The sequence below is a fragment of the Myotis lucifugus genome, unplaced genomic scaffold, assembly GCF_000147115.1.
Source record: "Myotis lucifugus unplaced genomic scaffold, Myoluc2.0 scaffold_83, whole genome shotgun sequence".
Taxonomy (NCBI): Eukaryota; Metazoa; Chordata; class Mammalia; order Chiroptera; family Vespertilionidae; genus Myotis; species Myotis lucifugus.
The window spans coordinates 4,790,591-4,813,997 of NW_005871131.1; the positions used below are offsets into that span (position 1 = coordinate 4,790,591).

Genomic DNA, 23,407 nt, shown 5'->3' on the forward strand with positions numbered 1-23,407 from the left:
ACTGTAGTGTTTCATTTACATAAAAGTCAAAACCACTAAAATTCTATTACTTAGTCATGCATATATAGGTATTGTGGCTATAAAGAAATGTAAGAAACAAAATATAGAACTCAGATTGGAAAGGGGAATGTGGAAGGCTTTAGGGGAAGGAGTTAGGTTTTTTGTTTTGGTTGTTGTTGTTTTTTTAGGAGTTAGGTTCTGTTTCTTGATTTGGGATGTAGTCATACAAACATTTGCTTTAAAAGGGTTTATTAACCTGTACTTTTGTGTTTTATGCCCCTTTTTTCATGTTGTTTTCACAATATGGTTTTAAAATAGGAGAAAATGAATAATTATCTATCCCTCAAAAAATAGGGAGTTTTCCTAAAGAAAGAAAATCCTCTATTTTAACTTCTAGCTGTGCCAACGTAAATAGCTCTTTTAAGACCTCCAGTGTCCATACTTGGAAGTTCTCATTGTGTCCCTGAGAGGTCTCTGACTTTTTTTTTTTTTTTAGTACTCCTAAAGGCCTGAGGTCTCCATTCCAAGTTTGTGAACCAGTGATTATAAATTTTTTAAAAAATAATATGTTTTTCTTCTTTAATCATGGACCACTAATAATTCACCACATTTGATAATAAATATAACGTTAAATAATGTCAATAGTGATAGTAGCAGCAAGTATTTATTATTTAGCACTTATATACTAGTACTATTCAAAACTTTTTATATGTATTTAATCCTTAGTTTTAAAATGAGGAAAATATTCAAATAAGTTTTCCAAGTTTGATCCCTTTAAAAATTTATTTACTCACCAAATATTTATTAAGTATCTACTGTGTATATACCAGGCATTATTTTAGCTGTTGTGGGTATAGAAATGAACAAGACAAAGAAAGCTTTGCCTTCATGTTGTTTACATTTCCTTAAAGAGACAAAAACTAATAAAACAACAAAATAATATGTTAGGTGATGAGTCCACTGAGGAAAAATAAACGAATATAATGCAGTAGGGAGCGACAGAAGTAATAATATATGGGATTTGAACAGAGATAGTACAAAACTGAGTGAGTTATATATGTATCTGGGGAAATGTCTGTGAATAGAAACTGTGAAAACCCAAGACAGATTTGAAATTGGAGTTTTAGAATAATAAAAATGCTTTAAAAAAATAACGGGCTAGATAGTAAATATTTTAGGCTTTGTAGGCTATAAGGTCTCTGTTGGGACTGCTAAACTCTGCCATTTTAGTGGAAAGCAACCATGTCAATCTGTAAATGAATGGACCGGGCTGTGTTCCTATAAAACTATTTACCAAATAGGCAGCAGGCCGGATTTGGTCCAGTGGGGCTGTTGATGACTGACCCCTGGGCTAGATCACATGGGCTTTACAGGTCATGGTAGAAACTTCAGATTTTATTTTAAAAGTGAGGAAGTTGTTGTTTTTAAATATATTTTTATTGATTTCAGAGAGAAAGGGAGAGGGAGAAAGAGGTAGAAACATAAATGATGAGAGAGAATAACTGATCGGCTGCCTCCTACACATCCCTTACCGGGGATTGAATCCACAACCCAGGCCTGTGCCCTTGACCGGAATCGAACCCGGATCCTTTAGTCTGCAGGCTAACGCCCTATCCACTGAGCCAAACCTGCAGGTGAGAAAGTTTTAAGCAATAAATTACTCCTGATGTGATATGTGTTTATAAATTTTTAAACAATATGGTACTTAAATTTTCAACATACTAGAGAAAGTTTAGAATGGCTTTCAAAGTCTGTGTTTATATTATTTTATTATTTGCTATATTCATGTAACAAGCATTTGTGGAACTTGTATTTTATGTCAGAATTGTATTAGGTATAAAATTATTAGTAAGATAATAATTTTATACCTAATATAAAATTATTCCTGCTTTCTGTAGACAATAAATTCTTAGACTTACTACATTTCTCTTGATAATCTTTGAGGAGTACCTAGTATTGTACCTGGTGCATAGTTGTAAATATTTGAAGGAATCTTAAAAGTTCATAGTATGTTGGGAAGGGTAGACATAGAAAGTTGAAATAGCTTAATAGAGATATGAATTGAAAAGGAATGGAAAGAAGGGAAGAGAGAGATACCAAGTCCATCCAGAGGAAAAAGGAACAGAAGATAAATTCCATTTTAGACACGGTGAGATTAAGTTCCTGAGATTGCTGAGTGAAGATATGTGGGAAGTAGTAAGACAATAGGGTTCTGAGACCTAAAAGAGAGGTCTAAACTAGGCATCAATATTTAGAAATTATAAATGTGGCTCAGTTGGTTGGGTGTTGGTCCAGTGCACTGAAAAGCTGCCAGTTCAATTCCTGGTTAGGGAACTTGCCCCAGTTTCAGGCTTGTTCCCCAGTAGGGGGTGTGTAGGAGGCAGCTGAGGTGTTTCACTCTCACATTGATGTTTCTCTCTCTCTCCCTTTCTTTCTCTCTAAAAATCAATTTAAAATCTTTTTAAAAATAGTGTAGCATATAATGTCATTAAAGCCCACAACCTTGAAACACAAAAAATATAGGAAGCAGAATAAAACTTTATTATTATTATTTTTAATCTTCATCCAAGGATATTTTTCTATTGCTTTTAGATAGAGTAGAAGGGAGGAGGGAAGGGAGAGGGGGAGAGAAAAATATTGATGTGAGAGAGACATATTGATTGGTTGCCTTCCACATGTACCCCTGGGCCGGGGGTGGAGCCTCCAACTGAGGTACATGCTCTTGACCAGGAATCGAACCCGAGACCTCTTGATGCATGGGACAATGCTCAACCAACTGAACCACACTGGAGGGGCTTAATTTGGCTTTTTTAAAAGGAGGCTGGGGCAAATCGTGCCACATACTATAAAGAGCCTAAATAGGAGGGAAACAATTGAAAAGGAGCCATGGGTTTGAGCAGATAGGAGATTATAGTGATCTTGGAACAGTTTCAATTATTGATTTGTGGGTGTAGACCAAGTTGTAGTAGGTTGAAGAGTGAAAGAATAGAGAAATTATATCACATATGGCAAAAGTGTAAGTTGAAGGAGACCAACTGACATACAGGGTTAAATAAGGGGATATACAGAATAGCTATATTACCCTCCTAAGTGAAATTTAGAATATGAAAATCTGACTTTAAATAAATTATAAAGAAGCTACATTATACATTTACAGATAACCCCCTATAAAAGTTTATTTTTTTAATAGCTCTTCTAAAATGATTCATTTGACTGAAAAAAAAAGTTATATAGGCATCTCTGCTGAATAGTATCAATAAGAAAAAGTAAACTCTTGGTATAACATAATTTGTATTATTTCTTTATTTAAATAACATGCCTTCTCAGAATTCCTTTATTTCAACTTAATAGCCTTGATTTAAATAGGATTGCTTTGTTTGTTCTAAGTACTTTTTAAAAAATTGCTAGGCTTTAAAATAAGGTGGAAACTAATGAAAATAAAAGGTAAATTGTTCCCCTACCTCCAGATTTCTGCATTAATCTGATTGTTCTGTTAGAGAGTTTGATTTCTCTGAGTTCCCCGTCCAGGGTCTAGTTCTTGTTCAAGCCTAGTCATGGGAGTAATGTTACCATCTTTAAATTTGGTCATGGAATGTGTTGCACTGACTGCCCTGCTCAGGGAAATGCTATTCGGATTGGGCTTGGATAGTAACGTTTATTTTCTTTGGCAGAGAAGCTGATCGTCGAGGGGCATCTAACCAAAGTGGTAGAAGAAACAAAGCTTTCAAAAGGTTTGTGTTCTGTGGGATTTTTCTGTGGGTTTCCCGACTCTTGGATAATGAAGGTTAGTGTATATTTTCAAGGTCATTGTATTTTAAAAATCAGTTTATTTCTTATAGCTCGAAAAATGGCTGTCCTGTAATAGTGTCATATACTAATATAAAATAGATGGAATTCTATTTTAAGAAGAATATCTTAATTGGAAAGTTTCTTTTTAAAAGGGTATATATGTGTATGTTTTTAAATGCTTAGAATAGGTTTCTTTAGGTATTAAAGATTTGTTGCTATCTCTTTCACTTCTGCTTTGATCTCAAACTTTTAATCAAATATAATGTAAATCTTATTTGAAACAACAGGTAAAACATGTTTGCAGTTTCATTTGGGAGGATATTATACCTTTAACATTTCTTATGATAATATTTTCTTCATTTTTGGTATCTCAATTTGATTTAAACAAAAGTGAATATGTAGAATCTTCTTATATTTTATCATGAATAGTCCTATAATTGCCTGAAGTAGTTTATTCTGTTCATTCTTTTCTGATACAGTTGTCAGACTTAGAGAAGAAAAGTGAGTTTTAAAGCATCATAGTGTCAAGTCACTTTTGTGCATAGGGAAATTGGGCAAATTTTATGGGATATGCTTCTTGTTATTCTAGGACTTCTTTCAGAACATACCAGTTTAAAATCTAAAGCTACATTCCCAATTATTTTGGTCATTTAAAACAACGAGTGATAAAAGTTTGGAATACTCAATTTCAGTATATTCTATTTAATGAAAATAATTGGATTTATTTGGCTTTTAAAAATATTTTAAAGGATAGTGTTATTTCAAATATCTGGTGGCTTCCATTCTGAATTTTGTGCACGGCAGATGCCATATTTGGGGAAAGAATGCATAGAGTATGCATCACTAATATTGTCTGGCAAGCAGGCATTGAGTTTCAGAACGTGAACTATTTTTAGTACATATGGCAATTTATTTCATCTTATTAAAGTGAGATGAGAACAGACTTTAAAATAGCTTGTACTTCATCACCTAAATATCTATTCAGATTAGTTGGTTGAATAAGCAACACTTTGAAGTAGAAGTAGAGCCTTCGGTGGAAAAATGAATGCCTCTTTAATTAAAGAAAAGTATCTTGATGCTTCTTTTTAATGCATTCTGAATTAAACTATATTTGCTCAAAATTATGTGATGTCATTTTTGAAAGAGATTTGTGCAGTCTTACTGATTTCCTTTTGAAATTTGGCTGTAAAATACGTATTGAACGTTTTAAAGAGCATGCATTTTAATTTTTATTTATTTAAGTATTTTTTTATTGATTTCAGAGAAGAAGTGAGAGGGAGAGAGAGATAGAAACATCAATGATGAGAGAGAATCATTGATTAGCTGCCTCCTGCACACCCCCTACTGGGGATCGAGCCCACAACCCGGGCATGTGCCCTTGACCGGAATCAAACCACTGAGCCAAACCAGCCAGGGCTAAAGAGCATGCTTTTTTATCTAGCAGTTTTACTTCTGGCCTTTTTATCTTAAGTAAAACATTAAATGTGCAAGGGTATTTTAGTGTTACTTTTTTGGTTTGGTTTTGTGCTTGTTTTTGTTTTAATTGATTTTTGTTTTGAGAGGGAGACAGAGAGAAATCAATTTGTTGTTCCACTTATCTATGCATTCATTGGGTGATTCTTGTATGTGCCCTGACCAGAGATAAATTCCACAACCTTGGCGTATTGAGACAACACTCTAACCAACTTAGCTACATGGCCAGGGCCTGTTTTAGTGTTGTTTTAAAAAGCAAAAAGAGAAAAACATAGGTGTCCATTAATAAATTATAGCAAATAAATTCATGCAAGAGAATAGAATACACCCTTTAAAAATAATAATACAGATACAAATTTTATATACCCAGAGATATTTTTTGTCTCCAATCAGCATTTTACTAGTACTTCTCACAGTAAACATGAGGGGGTAATACTTGTAACAAACTAGATGGCTGAAATAAGTTACATTTTAAATATTTTATATCTGGCTATAAAGTATTTTCTTTTGCATCTGGCCAAATTGTGTTATTTTTGTTTTATTGGTAATAAACAAAAATAACAAAAATTGGTTTTTTTGTTTTTAGGGGAATTTTCTTCATTGAAAGTATCAGTTGCTAGAAATTGCCAGTTATCAGCTGTACAATCTTAGTATTTTCTTCATATATTTTACCTAATGCAAAATGTAATCATTGGCTGCATATGCTTTTTGTTTAGCCCTTACTCAACTTGCAGTTAATGTGTGTTTACAGTTGCTTTAGGGGTGAAAATAGTAAGAAAGTAGTAGTTAGACAGCTGGATTGAACTTCAAGTTCTACCGCTAGCTATATGCCATCAGACAGCTTACTTTAGTTCTTTAAACCTCAGTTTCCTCATTTGTAAACTGGGATTGGCAATATTTAACTTTCAGGGTTTTGTGGGAATTTAATGAACCATTGCATATAAAGCAGGAAGCACCATACTGGTATTCACACAAATGTTAGTTCTCTTTTTCCTTTTTTTTTTTTTTTAATATGTTTTTGTTGATTACGGAGAGAGGGAGATGGAGAGAGGGATAGAAACATCAATCATGAGAGAGAATCATTGATTGGCTGCCTCCTGCACACTCCCTACTGAGTTTTGAGCCTGCAACTTGGGCATGTGTCCTGACAGGGAATTGAACCCTGACTTCCTGGTTCATGAGTAGACACTCAACCACTGAGCCACACCAGCCTGGCATCTCTCCTTTTCCTTCTTATCCTGATCCTTAACCTGCTCTATTTCCTGGTTCTAATGGTATACAAAGTGGTCTATGGCCCATATGTTTGTTTTGCCCATCCATTGTTATGTCTACTCGAAGATACAGTGAAAATAGTCACCTTGTTGTAGATTTCCCAGTTTGGGCATAGTTTTCGTATTGATGTTGGTAGCTATATTTTTATTTCCTTCTGTATACTATTGATATGTATCTTAATGATTAAATACTGCAGAGAAATGAACTAGTAATGACTTTTTAAAAATTTTTAAAATTGATTGGGGTGACATTGGTTACTAATGACTTTTTATACTAGAAAGTTGGGTGCTGCTTCATAGCTAAAGAATAGGGGTAGATACTTTACCAGTCATTTGTTGTGTCTTGTGCTTCATTCTCTTTTTATTTTTATTGATTTTTTACAGAGAGGAAGGGAGAGGGATAGAGAGTTAGAAACATCGATGAGAGGCATCGATTAGCTGCCTCCTGCACACCCCCCATTAGGGATGTGCCCGCAACCAAGGTACATGCCCTTGACCGGAATCGAACCTGGGACCCCTCAGTCCGCAGGCTGACGCTCTATTCACTGAGCCAAACCGGTTAGGGCATTGTGCTTCATTCTTAAATAGACTTGGTTTGCCTTTATATAATCCTATATAATAAAAGGCTAATAGATGCAAATTGTCCCCTCCGGAGTTCAACCGACCGGGAGTTCGACCACTAGCTATGACGTGCGCTGACCACCAGGGGGCAGTGCGGAACAAAAGAAGGCCCCGATCAGCCCTGATCGCCGGCCAGGTGTAGGGACCCTACTTGTGCACAAATTTCGTGCACCAGGCCTCTAGTAACTGTAATATCAGTACATAAATATGGTGGATCATGAGTTGACTAAATAAAAAATCTACTTTGCTTTTTTATTTACAGTAGATTTGTGCCTTCAGTCATCCTTTTTTAAAAAGCAACTACTATGAACTGTGCACTATTCTATGCACTAGGGTGGGGGGGTTTATAACAATTAACAAAACTGAAAAAAATCCCTGCCTTCATGGAGCTTATTTTCTAGTAAGACCTTAATGAAAAGGTTGGCCCAACTTTTAAGGCAATTTTACCTTCCTGGATAATACTCTAAATATAAAACAAATGTTCTTTCTAAACCAGAAGAATGCTTTTGAAAATATATCCCTCTTGGTTTTACCTCAATATCTTGATCATAAAATTGCCAAGAATATAAAAATCAGAAGAGAGTCATTTTTCTGTTTTCCTTTCTGTTACCCAGAGTGGTTCCTTTTGTATCTATATAGATTAGGTGTACTAGCTGCCATATTTGAGACTACAACTTTGTGATCAAAACTAGGACATTTGGAAATGTCTGATTATAGCACGTTATGAATGCACCAGAACAGATTGGATGCCCATGGGCCTTCATGGTCAGTGACTTCACTTCTAATCTCAGTTCCGTCTCTCAGTAGTCAACCTTTGACTAGAAAAGACAGTTAGAAAAGAAGCAAAGGCTTTTTGTAATCCATCATCCTTTTTACAAGTTAAGCCACAAATTCTAGGGGTGTTCTTAAATGGAATAGCCATTACAAGTTATATTTTAATATTATATTTAATTTTGACAGTAATGATTTTAGATAGATTTCTGACTGTTTTCAGAATGGAAAATATGCCTTAATTTAGTTGATTATAAGACAGTATATATTCACTATAATTTTTCAAATAATTTATGACTGTGAAATTAGAAAGTAAATGTCTACTATATCCCTGTTTCCAGAGTAACTATTGGTACCTCTATTGTAGGTCCTTCTACATTTGAATAAATATATACAAAAGAATTTCACAGCTAGTTGTATAGCTGTTTTCAATTTTAATGGGGTCATATTATAAATACTGTTCTTTAACAGATTTTATTTTTGCTTAGTAGTACTCAATATATCTTTTTTTTAAAAAATATTTTTATTGACTTCAGAGAGGAAGGGAGAAGAAGCAAAAAATTGAAACATCAATGATAAGAGAGAATCATTGATTGGCTGCCTCCTGCACGCCCCTACTGGGGATTGAGCCTGCAAACGGGGTATGTGCCCTGATCGGAAATCGAGCCGTGACCTCCTGTTTCATAGGTCGATGCCCAATCACTGAGCCACACCATCCGGGCTCAATATATCTTGAATATTTTCCATTTCATAATAAACAGTGCTGCAGTGAACATTTTTATAGATACTATATGTAGTTAATTTTTCTTTAGGGAAAGTACGAAAAGTGGATATGTGCATTTAAGTTTTGATACATTATCACCACAAATAATACAAATGTATAACATAATAAAAAATAATCATATACTTAGGGAATTTATAATCTCACTAAGGAAATAATATATATGTACAAACACAGAATGGCATGAAATAGAACATAATTAATTTCAAAAACATGATACAATAAAGAAGATGCAATAAAAAGGAGCGGCATCCTGGAGATAGATATGAAGACTTCCTCAGAGGTGATGGGGCTTAAGCTGTATCTTACAGAATGAATAGGACAAGTAGAGAGAGTGGTCGTTGAGTTTAGGGGAATTCAACTTAAGCAAAGAATTGCAGGTCATAATGAGCTGACATGCATTGGCTCTCTAAGAGGCTGGCCTAATTGAAAAAGAGCTCATGTGGGAATTAATGCAGGGACAAGGTTATGGCTAATTGGCTTATGGAGAACAGGGAGATGCTAAAGAATTATGATTAGAGAAATAACCATCTCTGTAAATAGTATCATAATGCATATCATAGTATCCACAGATGTGTATTTTAGATGAGAAACTAGGGCCTAATTAATTCCCAGTCACCTTTAATTAATTGTTGGAGTTACAGTTAGGATTTTTGAGAGCACTTCATTGAAAACTATACCTAGGATATCTTTATTGGATCAGGCAGCACACTACTTGCAAGTACAAAACTTTTTTAAAAGTTTTTTTCTCAATGTGGTTCAGGTACAGTTATATTTTCTTTAGATATAAAAGGCTCTTGCCTTGGCCAGTGGTGTTCAATGGTTAGGACATACGCCCAAGCACCTAAGGGTCACAGATTCAATTCCTGGTCAAGGGCATGTACCTGGGTTGCAGGTTCAGTCCCCAGCTCCAGTCAGGATGTGTACAGAGGCAACCAATTGATGTGTCAATTGACATCTCTCACATTGATGTTTCTCTCTCTCTTTTCCCCTCCCTCCCTTCCTTCCAGTCTCTCTTAAGAAAAAAAAAAAATCAATGGAAAAAATATTCTCGGTTGAGGATTAACAAAATAAATAAATAAAATAAAGATGCTTTCAAAAAATTAAAATAAGTTAAAGGCTGTTAATTTTACTGTCTTAAGTTTTACCTTTATAACAAATAATTATTTTACTTTTGTTATAAGTATAAATATTACTAAGACAAACTAGTGTTTTTTATGTAATAGAGCCATTTTCTTTCATCATCTTCATAAAATGTCCACATTTTCCTGAGAGTTTTGTTATATTTGTTGCAGTTTTCTAAATACTTTAGCAAAGCTTGCTTCATTTTTGTTTCCAGTTGGCCAGTGGACAGCCTTGAACAAAAGCCCCAGCCCTCTGCACAGCAGACATGCTCCACATTATAATTTAATATGAGCTACATGTAATAACCAGCATTCCATTTTGGACTAGAGTGGTGAAGAAGTAAGAGATTAGTGACCTGAGTTTATTTTAAAAGTATTTTGCATAACAGTAGATTTAGAGCACGCATAGCCTGAAGTAGTTTTATTGATAGAAGCTATTTAATTATAATGAGATTCTGCTTTTTTTTCCTTCTTGATAGAAAACCAAGCAAGAGCAAAGGAATCTGATTTATCAGATACTCTGAGTCCAAGCAAAGAAAAAAGTAGTGACGACACTACAGGTGAGTTTTAACCGAATGTTTACTAATTTGCAGATGTTATTATTACCAAGCAGTTTAGATATGCAGGTTAATGTGGGTGGAGATTTCAAAGTTTGTGTTTGAGGGAAAAGCAGTGCTTTCATTTACCAAGTCATTTTCTTGAATCCTGAATATATGGATAAAACTATCCAAATAAAATAGCTATATAAATTTCAACTATTCAAATACAATAGAAGTATAAATTTCGGTTATTTATTTTAATAGTAACAGCTTGCTGATAGAGTTGACTACTGTTTATAATTATCTTTTTTCCCTCTGTAGACGCCCAAATGGATGAGCAAGACCTAAATGAACCGCTTGCTAAAGTGTCCCTATTAAAAGGTACTTTAACATGTTTTTATAACATTTTAAACCAGGGCATCAGATTTACATACCCTTTGCCACAAATCAATTCCATGTATAATGTGAGATTTTCAGTTTTAGTTAAAAGATTATGTAAGATAGGTTCTGTAAAGTAGCAGGAACTAAAATTAAAAACGCTGGTGTTGGTGTCAATGCTTCAAACAAAAATATTTAAATTGTAAAATAATGTTTATCGGTCTAGATTATGAAGGGCAAAGCAGGAAGTGATAAAATATGATATGCAACAATTTTTTGTATGTTTACCTCGGTACCTCTGATAGAAACTCATTGCTGCTTTTAACATAAATTAGTAAAAGGTGAAAATATTAACTTCCTTGGGGAAAACCACCTGTTTGCTCTATTATCATATTATAGCAGTTATAAGTGTCCTAATTTTCTCATCATTCTCTTCTCCAGTAAAGATACCCAGGTTCTTAGGACACTTCTATAAATTTCGGGTGGGGGTAAAGTAAGCAATGCTTGTAATAAATTTTTTCATTTGTTTTACTTCTAAATAAGTACATTTATTTATTGATATTTACTTGTTTAAAATGAAATGGATAGGCAATAAATCAACATTTAAGTGTTTTTAAAATGAAGTGCCTTGGGTTGGCTTATTTATAAATCTGTGGTTATCAGCATTTAGACTCTTATATTGCCTTAGTGTACACAAGGAAAATTGAGATGTGAGTTCAGACCAGTTGGTTAAACATGTTGGTAGCAATGGACTAACACCGGGCAGTTCTCTGAAATCAGCAGCAGAAGCAGCCTATGGAAGTTTCTTTTTTTTTTGGTAAAAATACTTATGCTCTGGTTGGGCTATTAAGGGATCTTCCAGTCCAGACCCTGAGCTTTGGATTATTTATAGAAACCTTAATTTCACCCTGCATGACTCTTCTGCTGGCCTGCTGGTGCAATGATGGGGATTGAGGGTGGCTAACAAAGAGATTACTTAGATTCTCTTAGAGTTCCTTAGTCTGAACATCCTGGCCTTCTTTTTTCTTCCACGTGGATATTGAAGCTCACTCACATGGCTTTTTGAGCCACCTTTGATTGAATTCCATTACCAAGGAAAGTCCTAAGATTACTGGCCCAGGCAACAAATTGCCAACTTGTCTTCAAGTATGAGCATAGTTTCCAGCAGGTCACCTTTGATGTTAAAAAGGCATGATTTCTTTCTAATATTGTAAATAATAAATCTACATTAATTTTTTCAGAGTCCAGAAATTTTATCTTGGAATATTTCTGATTCTTTGCAGAAATACAGTATTGTTATTATATAAAAAATTGTTACTGAAAACATGTCAGAACCCCTGGGCCTTTGTGGGAACATAGGAAAACAAGAGGGAAGGTGAATGAGTAATGAAAACCTATCATACAAATTAGCTGTTCTTGTGGTCTTTTTTACTATAGAAATCTCCCAGAAATCTTTTTAGCAGCCAAGTTCAGATTGATTTATAAGTAGCATTTATGATTATATTAATTACATTCAACTTGTTATTAGTACTTTTGTAATTTTATGTCAGTCTGTTCTAAATTTTATTTTTATCCTGTTGCCAGAAGTTCAGTAAAATTTACATATTTGTTGAATGAATTAATAAAAGACCTCTTACATCAAAATTATAAAACCACAAGAGCGTTAGGAAAGTAACATTCTAGACAAAAAGCTAAGAGTCAAAGAGGTCTGGGCTCAATCTCAGCTTTGTTATTTATTTGTGATAGGTCCTTGGGCAAATTGCTTAACCTCTGTGCTTCACTTTTTTTCATTTGTCAGACTGGGAAAAACCGACTTCATCAGGTTATTGTTAGGATTAAATTAAATAATGTATTTGCCATGGTGTTAGGAATATAACATGTTAAGATTGGTACCATAATGAAGACACTGATTATAATAATGATAGTAATTGATAAAAATAGACTTGTCTGTTCAATAGTAACTTTTCACTCATTGAATAAGATTGTGAGGTTTAAAATACATATTTCCTACTTTATCTTTTAGGGAAAAGCAGGTGGTGGATATTTTCAAATTAATAATAGAGCGTGCCCTTCTAGTTGTTAGATGGTATGCTGCCCAATTCACAAATCACATAATAAAGCCACTTAGAACTTAATAATAGTTAATAATAATATCTGTTTGTTACTTTGCCACATGTCAAGGAAATTTTTTTTTTTAAATCCTTGAGTACCACAGTAAGGCTAAGTCGTTTCTGTACAAGTACTCATAAAAGGGAAAGTTGTGGGAGAGAAAGAGACTGGAAAATGCAAGGTGCATGTGGAAGGAGGGTGGGTGTACTAATGCTGCTAGTAATCGCTTGGGTTGCCATTGGTTAAGATGGGTCAGAATTCCCTAACCTTCCTTTAAGTCAGTGGTTCTCAACCTTCTGGCCCTTTAAATACAGTTCCTCATGTTGTGACCCAACCATAAAATTATTTTCGTTGCTACTTCATAACTGTAATGTTGCTACTGTTATGAATCGTAATGTAAATATCTGAGATGCAGGATGGTCTTAGGCGATCCCTGTGAAAGGGTCATTCGACCACCAAAGGGGTCGCGACCCACAGGTTTAGAACCGCTGCTTTAAGTTAAGGTGACAAAAACAGAACCCCCAACTTCTCTTACATTCTATATAATTGCCAATTCTTGTTAATGAAGTACTATCTTTATCAACACCTATTGAAAGATTTTGCAGATTGATTTTAAGAACAGACTAAGTCAGTCACTGATTAGATGTAAAGAAAAATCAACCAGTTTAGAGTCAGGCATATTTTAGAAGTGTTTCTAAGAAAGTCACCATGACCCTAAATAGTTGTTTTTCCCATTGCTTTTTTTCTTTTGTAAGAGTTGTATAAATTCTTAAAAATAATGTATTCACTACCACTTACTAGAAACATTTGGGTTATGCTTGATTATGTGTGGTTGTGCTTGGTAATCTGTGTAAGTTCAGTAGGCTGACAGATTTTTTTTCCTAAATAAAGAGTAAATTATTAGACCACAATGTTAACGTTTAGAGTTGTAAAAAGGAGTTACATTTAAGTAATCCCATTATTTTCCCCACTGAACCCCTATGCCCGACTTCTGGAACCATTATTTTTAAATTTTATTTTTCCTTTTAAAAAAATAGCCAATCTTTATTTAGAATTATAGTATGCTACTCTTCATTTTAGTTATCTAGGGTTAAGAAAATAAGCTAAAGTAGATTAAAAATTCACCATAAGATGTAAATAAAAGGATGATAGCAATAGTACCTTTGTCCTGAAATAAAAATCATTCTTAACCAACTTATGCCACTTTTGAAAGAGAAATGAAGATGTGGCTTTAACCCAGGTTTTTATGTGCTTGAAATCATTTCCCTAAAAACCAATAAAAAGAAAACTAGAATTTAGTCCAAGTAGTATTGAACACAAGTGGTCTATTTAGGGACTGTGCCAGGGCCTGCCATGGTTTCAAAGTCTAATAAGACTGTCCTTGGAGTTTGAGAAAGTTCTAGTCAAAAGGTGATAGGAAAGTTACAGATGATAAACTGCTTCTTTGTTGATGTTGCCATTAGGAGTCAAAGTGGGAGTAAGAATGTTCAGATTTTTTATGGTTCTTTTTGTTTATTTTGGAAGATGGGGAGGAAAGGCAGTTTGAGCTTCATGGAATAAGTATCATTTGAGATGACCCTGAAAGTATATCTATCATATTATATATGACGTGTTCAATAATTTAAAAAACAACCTGAATCTGGTCAACTTGAAGGACGTTAAAGATTAGGGGCACATTCAAAATAATGTGGTGCGCGTACAACAAAATTAGAATGTGGAAAATTCTGTAGGACAGTGACCCAGTTTCTTCAAGTAAATTTGAGATTTAAGAGATGTGTCAACTAAATGCAATGTGTGAACCTTGTTTGGATCATCATTCAAACAATCCAACTGCAAAAGAAATTTGAGACAATGGGACGTTTTTAATACTAAGTGGATACTTGATATTAAGGAATTACTTATTATTTTCAGTGTGATAATAATATTAGTTATTTTTGTTTTTAGTTCTTGACTTTTGGAGAATATATTTAGATATATTTTAAGTGGTTAGGATTATAAGAAGAGAGAGATATCTTCTCAAAGAAAATATTAAAAACTACAAGCTTTATAATATGGGTTGGTTTTGACAAGTACAGTATAATTAAAGTTTGTTCACATAATCATTTGAGTGTTTTTTTAAGTTGGGGTGATTATTTTGGCAAAACTCAGTGGCTTCTGAGCACAGAAATTTGCTCAGACCTGTATTTTTGGGAGATTTGTTGGATGAATTGGAATAGATAGAAGCTCGAGGTAAGGAGGCTTAGGTAATTATTGACGGTCTGAATTAGGATGACTGTTGTGGAAATTTAAACAAAAGAACAAAATTGGCCTCTGTTGTTCTTTCTTTGGTAATTATCTGAAATCCATAGGCCTGAGAAGCAGAATATTGAGAGAGAAATGAAGTCAGATATAATTTCTGGAAGAAGAGGTATCCTGGTGGGAAAGTGATGGTTCTAATTTGGCACGTGTTGAACAGGAAAGGTGACCTGGTGTGCCTGTTGTCCCAGCATAATTATTACAAGTGCTCCCTTTCACATTTAAAGGTGTCCTTGTTTCATATTGTTATCCTAGGAATTAGAAATGCTTTAGAAGTGCAAGACAGAAACTAGGACTAGAGAGTCATTGTCATTTATTTCTGAGACATTTATTGACCTAAGAAATACAGAGAGATAAGACACATGCAGAGGCTATGGTCTTATGGAAGATAGTGTTGACAGGGTTTAATTAGGCGTGGTGAAAACTTTGGAGAGCATATCTAACCATGTTTTGGGAATTCTATGCATAGGGATGGACCATCGTAGCAAGGGGAAATTACAGAGAAAGAATGAACAATGGGGAGGAAAAGGAGCCAATAAAAGATCCAGTTATCAAGAAGGAGTCTAGCTGGTCAGAAGGAATGGCAGAGGGGTGAGAATCAACAATAAGAGGTTGCTGCCTAGAGCTATCTCATATGGCTGCACATACCCACGACGGAAAAATGGTCTTTCTCCATTGTAAAGGTTGTTCTCAACTAAGCCAGACCTTCCAAAGGGAGGAGTGCTATTAATAAAAAAAGGATACACCCACCTGGCCAACTGCCTCAGTCAGATCTTTTATCAATTGACGAGTTAACAGATGTTGTGGCTACATTAGCCTTCAGCAAATATGCAAAATAGAACTTGGGAAAAAATACTTTGATTTGGCCTTTTACCAAATCAGATGTTCATAGCATCTCATCCATGTTTAGAGCAAAGGGAAGGTTTAAGTTAACTCTCCAGTCTTCTGAAAAAATTTAATTAGGACATCATATAGGTATTGCAAGTGACAAGGCTGGTTCATTTAGTGGGTTTTTGTGTGGTATGGACCTCTTTATAGGATTTACCTTTAGTCTGAGAAAAGCTAGCCCTTGGCCTATACTATACACTGGGTAGTTCTAAATATAAAGCATTTGTGTTAAAGGGAAAATAGATCTGTTATTCTTTCCATGCTATCATAGTTCCTAAAAACATTTATTTCCACCAGACTTGCACAGCTAAATAAAGTAGATTTGGCTCAGTAAGGCTTCTATTTATCTTCATCTAAACACTTTGAACTGATACTTATCACAAGACTTTTTCCAAGATTATGAAGTACATTGTTACAAAAAGTCTGTGACAAAAGTAAGGTACCACGACAGTGGGCCCAAGCCATAATAAACTAATAATGCATTTTCCCACAGAACCCTATGAAGTACAATGAGCCACTGATCAACCGTAGCAGAAAAAAGATTTGCTCATTTGTCTTTGGCCAAAAAAAAAATTTTTTTCTTTTAAATTGTCACTTGGTTTTCTGAAAAGAGGATCAACACATTGACTACTTGATTAGTTTGAATATAGTCATTTGTGTTTATATTAAACTTAATTTGTAAAGATTTGGAGTCAATATCTCTACTTCTATGATCAAACTCTAGAATTTTATATTTATACTAGAGGCCCGGTGCACAAAAATTTGTGCACTGGCGGGGGAGGGCAGGGGGGAGAGGGTGTACCTCAGCCCCACTTGTGCCCTCTCACAGTCTGGGACCCCTCGGGAGATAACCACCTGCTGGCTTAGGCCCGCTCCCCGGGTGGCAGATGGCTCCCCTCTGCCCGGTTCCCACCCCACACTCTGCCCTTACCACCCCCCCCCCACTGTCTTCATCAATAGGTGTACGATTTTTGTCCAGTCTCTTCCCGCACCCCCCACACCCCTTTACCCCCTGAGAATAGTCAGTCCACTCCCTTTCTATGCCCCTGATTCTATTATATTCACCAGTGTATTCTGTTCATCAGATTATTTATTCACTTGATTTTTAGATTCACTTGTTGATAGATGTGTATTTGTTGTTCATAATTTGTATCTTTACCTTTTTCTTCTTCTTCCTCTTCTTAAAGGATACCTTTCAGCATGTCATATAATACTGGTTTGATGGTGATGAACTCCTTTAGCTTTTTCTTATCTGTGAAGCTCTTTATCTGACCTTCAATTCTGAATGATAGCTTTGCTGGGTAAAGTAATCTTGGTTGTAGGTTCTTGCTATTCATCACTTTGAATATTTCTTGCCACTCCCTTCTGGCCTGCATAGTTTCTGTTGAGAAATCAGCTGACAGTCGTATGGGTACTCCCTTGTAGGTAACTAACTGTTTTTCTCTTGCTGCTTTTAAGATTCTCTCTTTGTCTTTTGCTCTTGGCATTTTAATTATGATGTATCTTGGTATGGTCCTCTTTGGATTCCTTTTGTTTGGGGTTCTCTGTGCTTCCTGGACTTGTAAGTCTATTTCTTTCACCAGGTAGGGGAAGTTTTCTGTCATTATTTCTTCAAATAGGTTTTCGATATCTTGCTCTCTCTCATCTTCTGGCACCCCCATAATTTGGATGTTGGTACTCTTGAAGTTGTCCCAGAGGCTCCTTACACTATCTTCATATTTTTGGATTCTTTTTTCTTTTTGTTTTTCCGGTTGGGTGTTTTTTGCTTCTTCGTATTTTAAATCTTTGACTTGATTCTTGAGATCCTCTAGTCTGCTGTTGGAACTCTGTATAATATTCATTATTTCAGTCAGTGTATGCTTAATTTCTAGTTGGTCCTTTTTCATAACCTCGAGGGTCTCGCTAGATTTCTTGAGGGTCTCACTAAATTTATTGGCGGTTTCTAGAAAATTCTTGAAAAACCTTATAAGTGTGGTTTTGAACTCTATATCCAGTAGTGTGCTTTCCTCCATTTCTGTCACTTGTGACCTGTTTCTTTGTCTCCGAATTTTTTATGCTTCCCTGTGTTGATAGAGTGGCTTTGTGTGCTAGGTGTCCTATAGGGCCCAGTGGCTCAGCCTTCCCAATTACCTGAGGTGGACACTCTTGGTGCACCCCTTTGTGGGCTTTGTGCACAGTCTTGTTGCAGTTAAGCCTTGATTGTTGTAGGTATCACTGGAAGGAATTGACCTCCAGGCCAATTGGCTGTGAGAATCAGCTGTGTCTGCAGTGGGAGAACTTCTGTGCTGGAGACACCCTTCTGGGGCAAGACTTGCTTCAACGGGGCTTTGGTGCTCACTGAGTCTGCCCCCTGAGTGTGTCCCTTATGGATCTGAGGAGTTGTAATCTGGATGGTCCCACTCTGAGCACTGGGTACACTGGCTCTTGGATCTCTAAGGAGGTGCTAATTTAGCCTCTGCCTGAGGCTACCCAGCAGGAGCTATGGAGAGATCTGCAGATTCCTCTTCCTTGTTTGGGGTTTGGAGGTGCCCAGATGAGGCCCAGCTGTAAAGCAATGCAAGCTGCTGTGGGGCCTTGGGCCTTCTTTTGGATATTCTGGGTCTCTCTGACCCAGCTGCAGTTTTTAGGTAATTTTCAGATATGAAAGGGCCAGGCCTTTCATATGCAAAAGCCTCTGTGCACAGCTTGGGTGGGGCGGGGTCTCAGGGGATCAACAGGGCGGAGCAAGCAGCTATGGCTGCTCCTCAGTCCTACCCTAAGTGGCCCCGCATCTCAGTGTCCTGGTAATCGCTGCAAGCACCTCTGAGAGAAAGCCGCCCTCGAGTTCTGACCAATGCCAGACAGTCCAGTTTCTCCCCGTATGAGTCTGGGTCCCCAGAGACTCGCCTGGAACTGGAGTTCAGAGCAATCGGGAGCTTGAGACTCCCGATTAAAACAGACAACTGTGTCCTCAGTTGCCAGCCCTTTCCATGTGCACCTCCGTACCTCTGCACTTCACTTCCGCACCTCCTCTGAGTCTCAGTATGCTTTTCTCTTTCCTTCTAGTTGTAGAATTTCCACTCAGCCAGCCTTCCTGTGGTTCTGGATGATGTCCGTTTTGTCTTTAAGTTGTATTTTTGAAGTGGTTGTGCGAGGCAGCAATTTCTGGTGTTTATCTATGCCGCCATCTTGGTTTCTCCTATTTATTTATTTATAAATATATTTTTATTGATTTTAGAGAGGAAGGGAGAGGGAGAGAGAGAAGAAAAATATCAATGATGAGAGAGAATCACTGATTGGCTGCCTCCTACACATCCCACACTGGGGATCAAGCCCACAACCTGGGCATGTGCCCTAACTGGGAATCAAACCGTGACCTCCTGATTCATAGGTCAATGCTCAACCACTGAGCCATGGCCTGGCTGGAGCCTGGGTTTTAAATGATGGGCATATTTAAGTGAGGAAGTAGTCATGAGTTGGAGTTACTAAGGAGACTATTAAGAATTGAGTATATTAGTGAATAAAGGAAAGTAAGTAATGACTGGATTATGGAGAACTTTAAAGTCTGATAAAGATAACTGGACTTGATACACAAGGAAACAATATAGGTTCTTAATCTAAATAAAAGAATTGCTCTAGTTTTATAATCTAGTATAGATGAAGAAGGGCAAGCAAGATAGGTTAAGGACAAGAATTTAGGAAGAAATGATTGGGGTTTATTCTAAGATTGTATTATTAGGATCGGTAATTTCAAGAGATGCTTTTAATTATGAAAACTTTCAAACACGAGAAAAGTTGAAGAGAACCAAAAATGCCCATATATGCCCATCACCAAGATTCAATAATTGTTAGTATTTTACCATATTTTCTTTACTTGTATGGGTATATTTGTAGAAATTTTTCTTTTAACTTTTTATTTTGGTATAATTTCAGACTTATAGGAAAGTTTTAGGAATAGAGCAAAGAATTGTTGATACTCTTTATCCAGATTCTCCAAACATTAACATTTCACACTGTATGCTGTTAACATTTTTCAAATTCCATTTATCTCTCTACTTCTCCCTTTCCATCTCTCTATGTCCCTGAACTGTTGAGAGTATATTGCAGACATCATAGCCTTTACTCTTCAATACTTCCGTGTGAATTTTTTGTTTCTCTTACATAACTATCATACAGTTCCCCAAATTTAACATTGATATACTAGTATATTACTGTTATCAAATCCACAAGCCTTACTCACATTTTGTCAGTTGTCTCAATAATGACCTTTATGACAAAAGAAAATCCTGAGTCATGGGTTGCATTCTTTTTTGTGTGTCTCTTTAGTCTCCTTTAATCTGGAATAGTTCCAGTCTTTGTATTTCATGACATTGACATTTTGGAAGAGCAGTATTTTATAAAATGTCCCTTAGTTTGTCTGTACCTTGTGTTTCCTCATGATTAGATTCAAGCTATGCATTTTTGGTAGGGATATAACAATAATAGTGCACATCATATCAGGAGGTATCTGATATTGAATTGTTCTATCGCTGGTATGTAAATATCCTGTTACTCCTATTACCTACTTAATTTTAGCATCTACTGATGATTCTTGCCTGAATCAACTGTTACTACATTAGTTGCCAAATAGTGATTTTCTGATTCTGTCATTCCCTTTACATTTACTGGCTGGCTTTCTACTGTAAGGAAGCGTTTCCTCTTCTCTTCCCCTTTCCCCATGAAATCAATGAGTATGAAAATATGTGTATGTAACATCTGAGACTTACTTAGATTGTATTGTGAAATTATATTCTCAGCTGTTTTTTTTTAAAAAAAATTATTTTTAGAGAGAGGAAGGAAGTGGGGAGGGAGAATGGGTAGGAGGGAGAAAGAGAAACATCAATGTGAGAACAAAATATCAATTGGCTTCCTCCTACTGGGGATTGAGCCCAAAAACTGGGCATGTGCCCTGACCGGAATCGAAACTGAAACCTTTTGGTGCATGGACGACACCCAACCAACTGAGCCACACTAGCCAGGGCCTCAGCGTTCGTTCTCTCTCTCTCTTTCTGTCTCTCTCTCTCTTGTTAATCCTTACCTGAGGATATTTTTCCATTGATTTTTGTTTGTTTTTTAGAGAGAGTGAAAGGGAGGGAAAGAGACAGAGAAAACCGTCAATGTGGGAGAGAGACATCAATTGGTTGCCTCCCGCATGCGCCCCAACCAGGGCTGGGGATTGAGCCTGCAACCCAGGTATGTGCCCTTGACGGAATGGAACCTGGGACCCTTCAGTCCACAGGCCAACACTCTATTTACTGACACAAACCAGCTAGGGGCAGCTCTGTTTTGATGGATTAAAGTTGTTATGCCTCAGCTACTTGTAAACCAAAGTAATAGTCAAATAGAATATACTGGAAGAATATGGCCTATCTGATTTATTTCAGGCAATGTGCAGTAGCAGAAAGTTTTAATACAATGAAAGATGAACAGAATGGCTAGAAAGGAAAGAAATTAGGGGAAGGATGTAGTTGAGATGTAATAGTAGATCTAATTTCTTTCAATAAAATCATTTAAGTTATTTCTTACATCATTTAATAATTCAACAAATATTTGTTATGTGTGTATTGTTGGGAAAACAGTCATGACAAAGTGAGTACAGTGCAGCTTTCAGCCTAGTTTTTATTTTGTACCCACAACTGTGGAAATCATGCTAAAAATACTTTTTCTGGAAGAAAAGTTTGTTTCTTCTTTTTTTCACTTCCAGTTAAGTTAAAAGTGAAATTGTTCTGATTTTGTTATCAAAGAATTTCAAAATTGGTAAAGAATAACATTATGCTTGTCTTACTGACATTCAGGCCTTACATAAGCTCTATATGAGTGAAATTTATAATTTTAGTATGTATTAATATATGTTTTATAGTAACATGCCATGAGCTACTAATATATTTATTTAACTGTACTTGTATTCTTTCTCCAAGGTAAAATGACTAAAATGCTTAATATAATTTGCTCCCAAGTTTTATTTAACTCAGTTATGCTGTGTAGTTTAATTATGCATGTCTAAACATGAGATTGGTAATCTTTGGTTGTAGAGTTTATATTGTGATACTAACTTTTGCTTTTAAAATAAACATATTTTTATCAGATGACTCGCAGGGTGCACAGTCAGAAATTGAGGCAAAACAAGAAATTCAGCATCTTCGCAAGGAATTGATTGAAGCCCAGGAGCTAGCTAGAGCAAGTAAACAAAAATGCTTTGAACTTCAAGGTGAGATCAAGATTACTTTGATTCTTTAGGGGATATGGAGGCAACATGATATAACTGAATGGCCCCAAACTTGGAGTCTAGAGGCAAGGTATCTTGTTCCTGATCTACAACTTTATTAGGTATGTGATCTTGGGACATTCACTTAAACTCTCTGAACTTAGGTTTCACATCAATAAAGTGGGGAGAGTTCGGTTGCTCTACTTCTTTCACATCTTTGATGTGAACATCATGAAAGATCTCTGCCAGTGAAAGATCTTGATAGTTAATTACATATTGAGTACAACAAAGGGAAAAGCTATGTATATAAACTTCTAAGTTTTAGTTAACCTAATGTTAGCTACTCAGTATAAGATAAGGGAGATTTATATTCCCTGTGACTTTCCAGTGTACTCAGCAGTAAATGGGAAGAATCAGGCTAGATTAAGGTATAGAAAGAATCTTCTAATGTCCCAACCATTTCTTTCCTAGTAGCTCACTTAACTGTAGTGTCACAGGCCAGTGGAGTCATAGGCTATTCCCTAGAGCTTACACTTCTGCATCATTCACAGTAACTGCCAGCTTGTAGTCAATTAGTACATTAGAAAGTTTTAGAGTGAGGAGAAAGTGAACGGCCTTTGGCGTCCTCATGTTCTCTAAGAAGGCCTTCCTGACCAGGAGGAAGACTCTCAGGGAGAAGCTACTACTCCCTTCCTTTCCTGCTTCTTGAAGAAATTAGAGTTGCTATGCATTGAACTTAAACCTTGTGGAGGGCTCAGGCTAATATAATCAATTATATTAAAAAAAAAACAAAAACATTTCCCAAACAGCAGTTATTTAGTCAGTACTTTCTATGTACTTGATAGTACACATTAGGATTTTAAGTTCATTTTTTTAAAAATTTAAGCTCAAAATGCTGATTAACAATTATCAAGAATGTTTCTCATGTGAAGAATAGCACATATCTTGGTGATACAAAATCTGGGAAACCCCACTACTCAATTGAATAGATTTATTACTTACTACTTACTGTTTGTGCTCCTAAAACCTTTAAACTGTCTAACTGCTAATACCGGTGATACTTACTGCCTAACTTTTGTTTCCTTCAATAAGCTTTAGGAGAGAATTTTTAAGAAATTTCCCACTGCCCAATTCTGAATACTTTT

General features: G+C 35.9%; 1 protein-coding gene across 21 annotated transcripts in view; it reads left to right on the top strand.

The window, feature by feature from the left end:
* Positions 1-23,407, top strand: part of SLMAP (sarcolemma associated protein) — a 156,152-nt gene that overhangs the window by 116,615 nt on the left and 16,130 nt on the right. For 14 of the 21 annotated variants that reach the window (XM_006090892.3, XM_006090881.3, XM_006090879.3 and 11 more), the window contains 4 exons: positions 3,672-3,731; positions 10,310-10,390; positions 10,691-10,750; positions 22,143-22,265. In XM_006090892.3, coding sequence (XP_006090954.1) covers positions 3,672-3,731; positions 10,310-10,390; positions 10,691-10,750; positions 22,143-22,265 — 324 coding nt within the window. Of the gene's footprint in view, positions 1-3,671; positions 3,785-10,120; positions 10,171-10,309; positions 10,391-10,690; positions 10,751-22,142; positions 22,266-23,407 lie in introns of those variants that run through there. The other 7 variants (XM_023755732.1, XM_023755733.1, XM_023755735.1 and 4 more) reach the window with 4 other exon arrangements.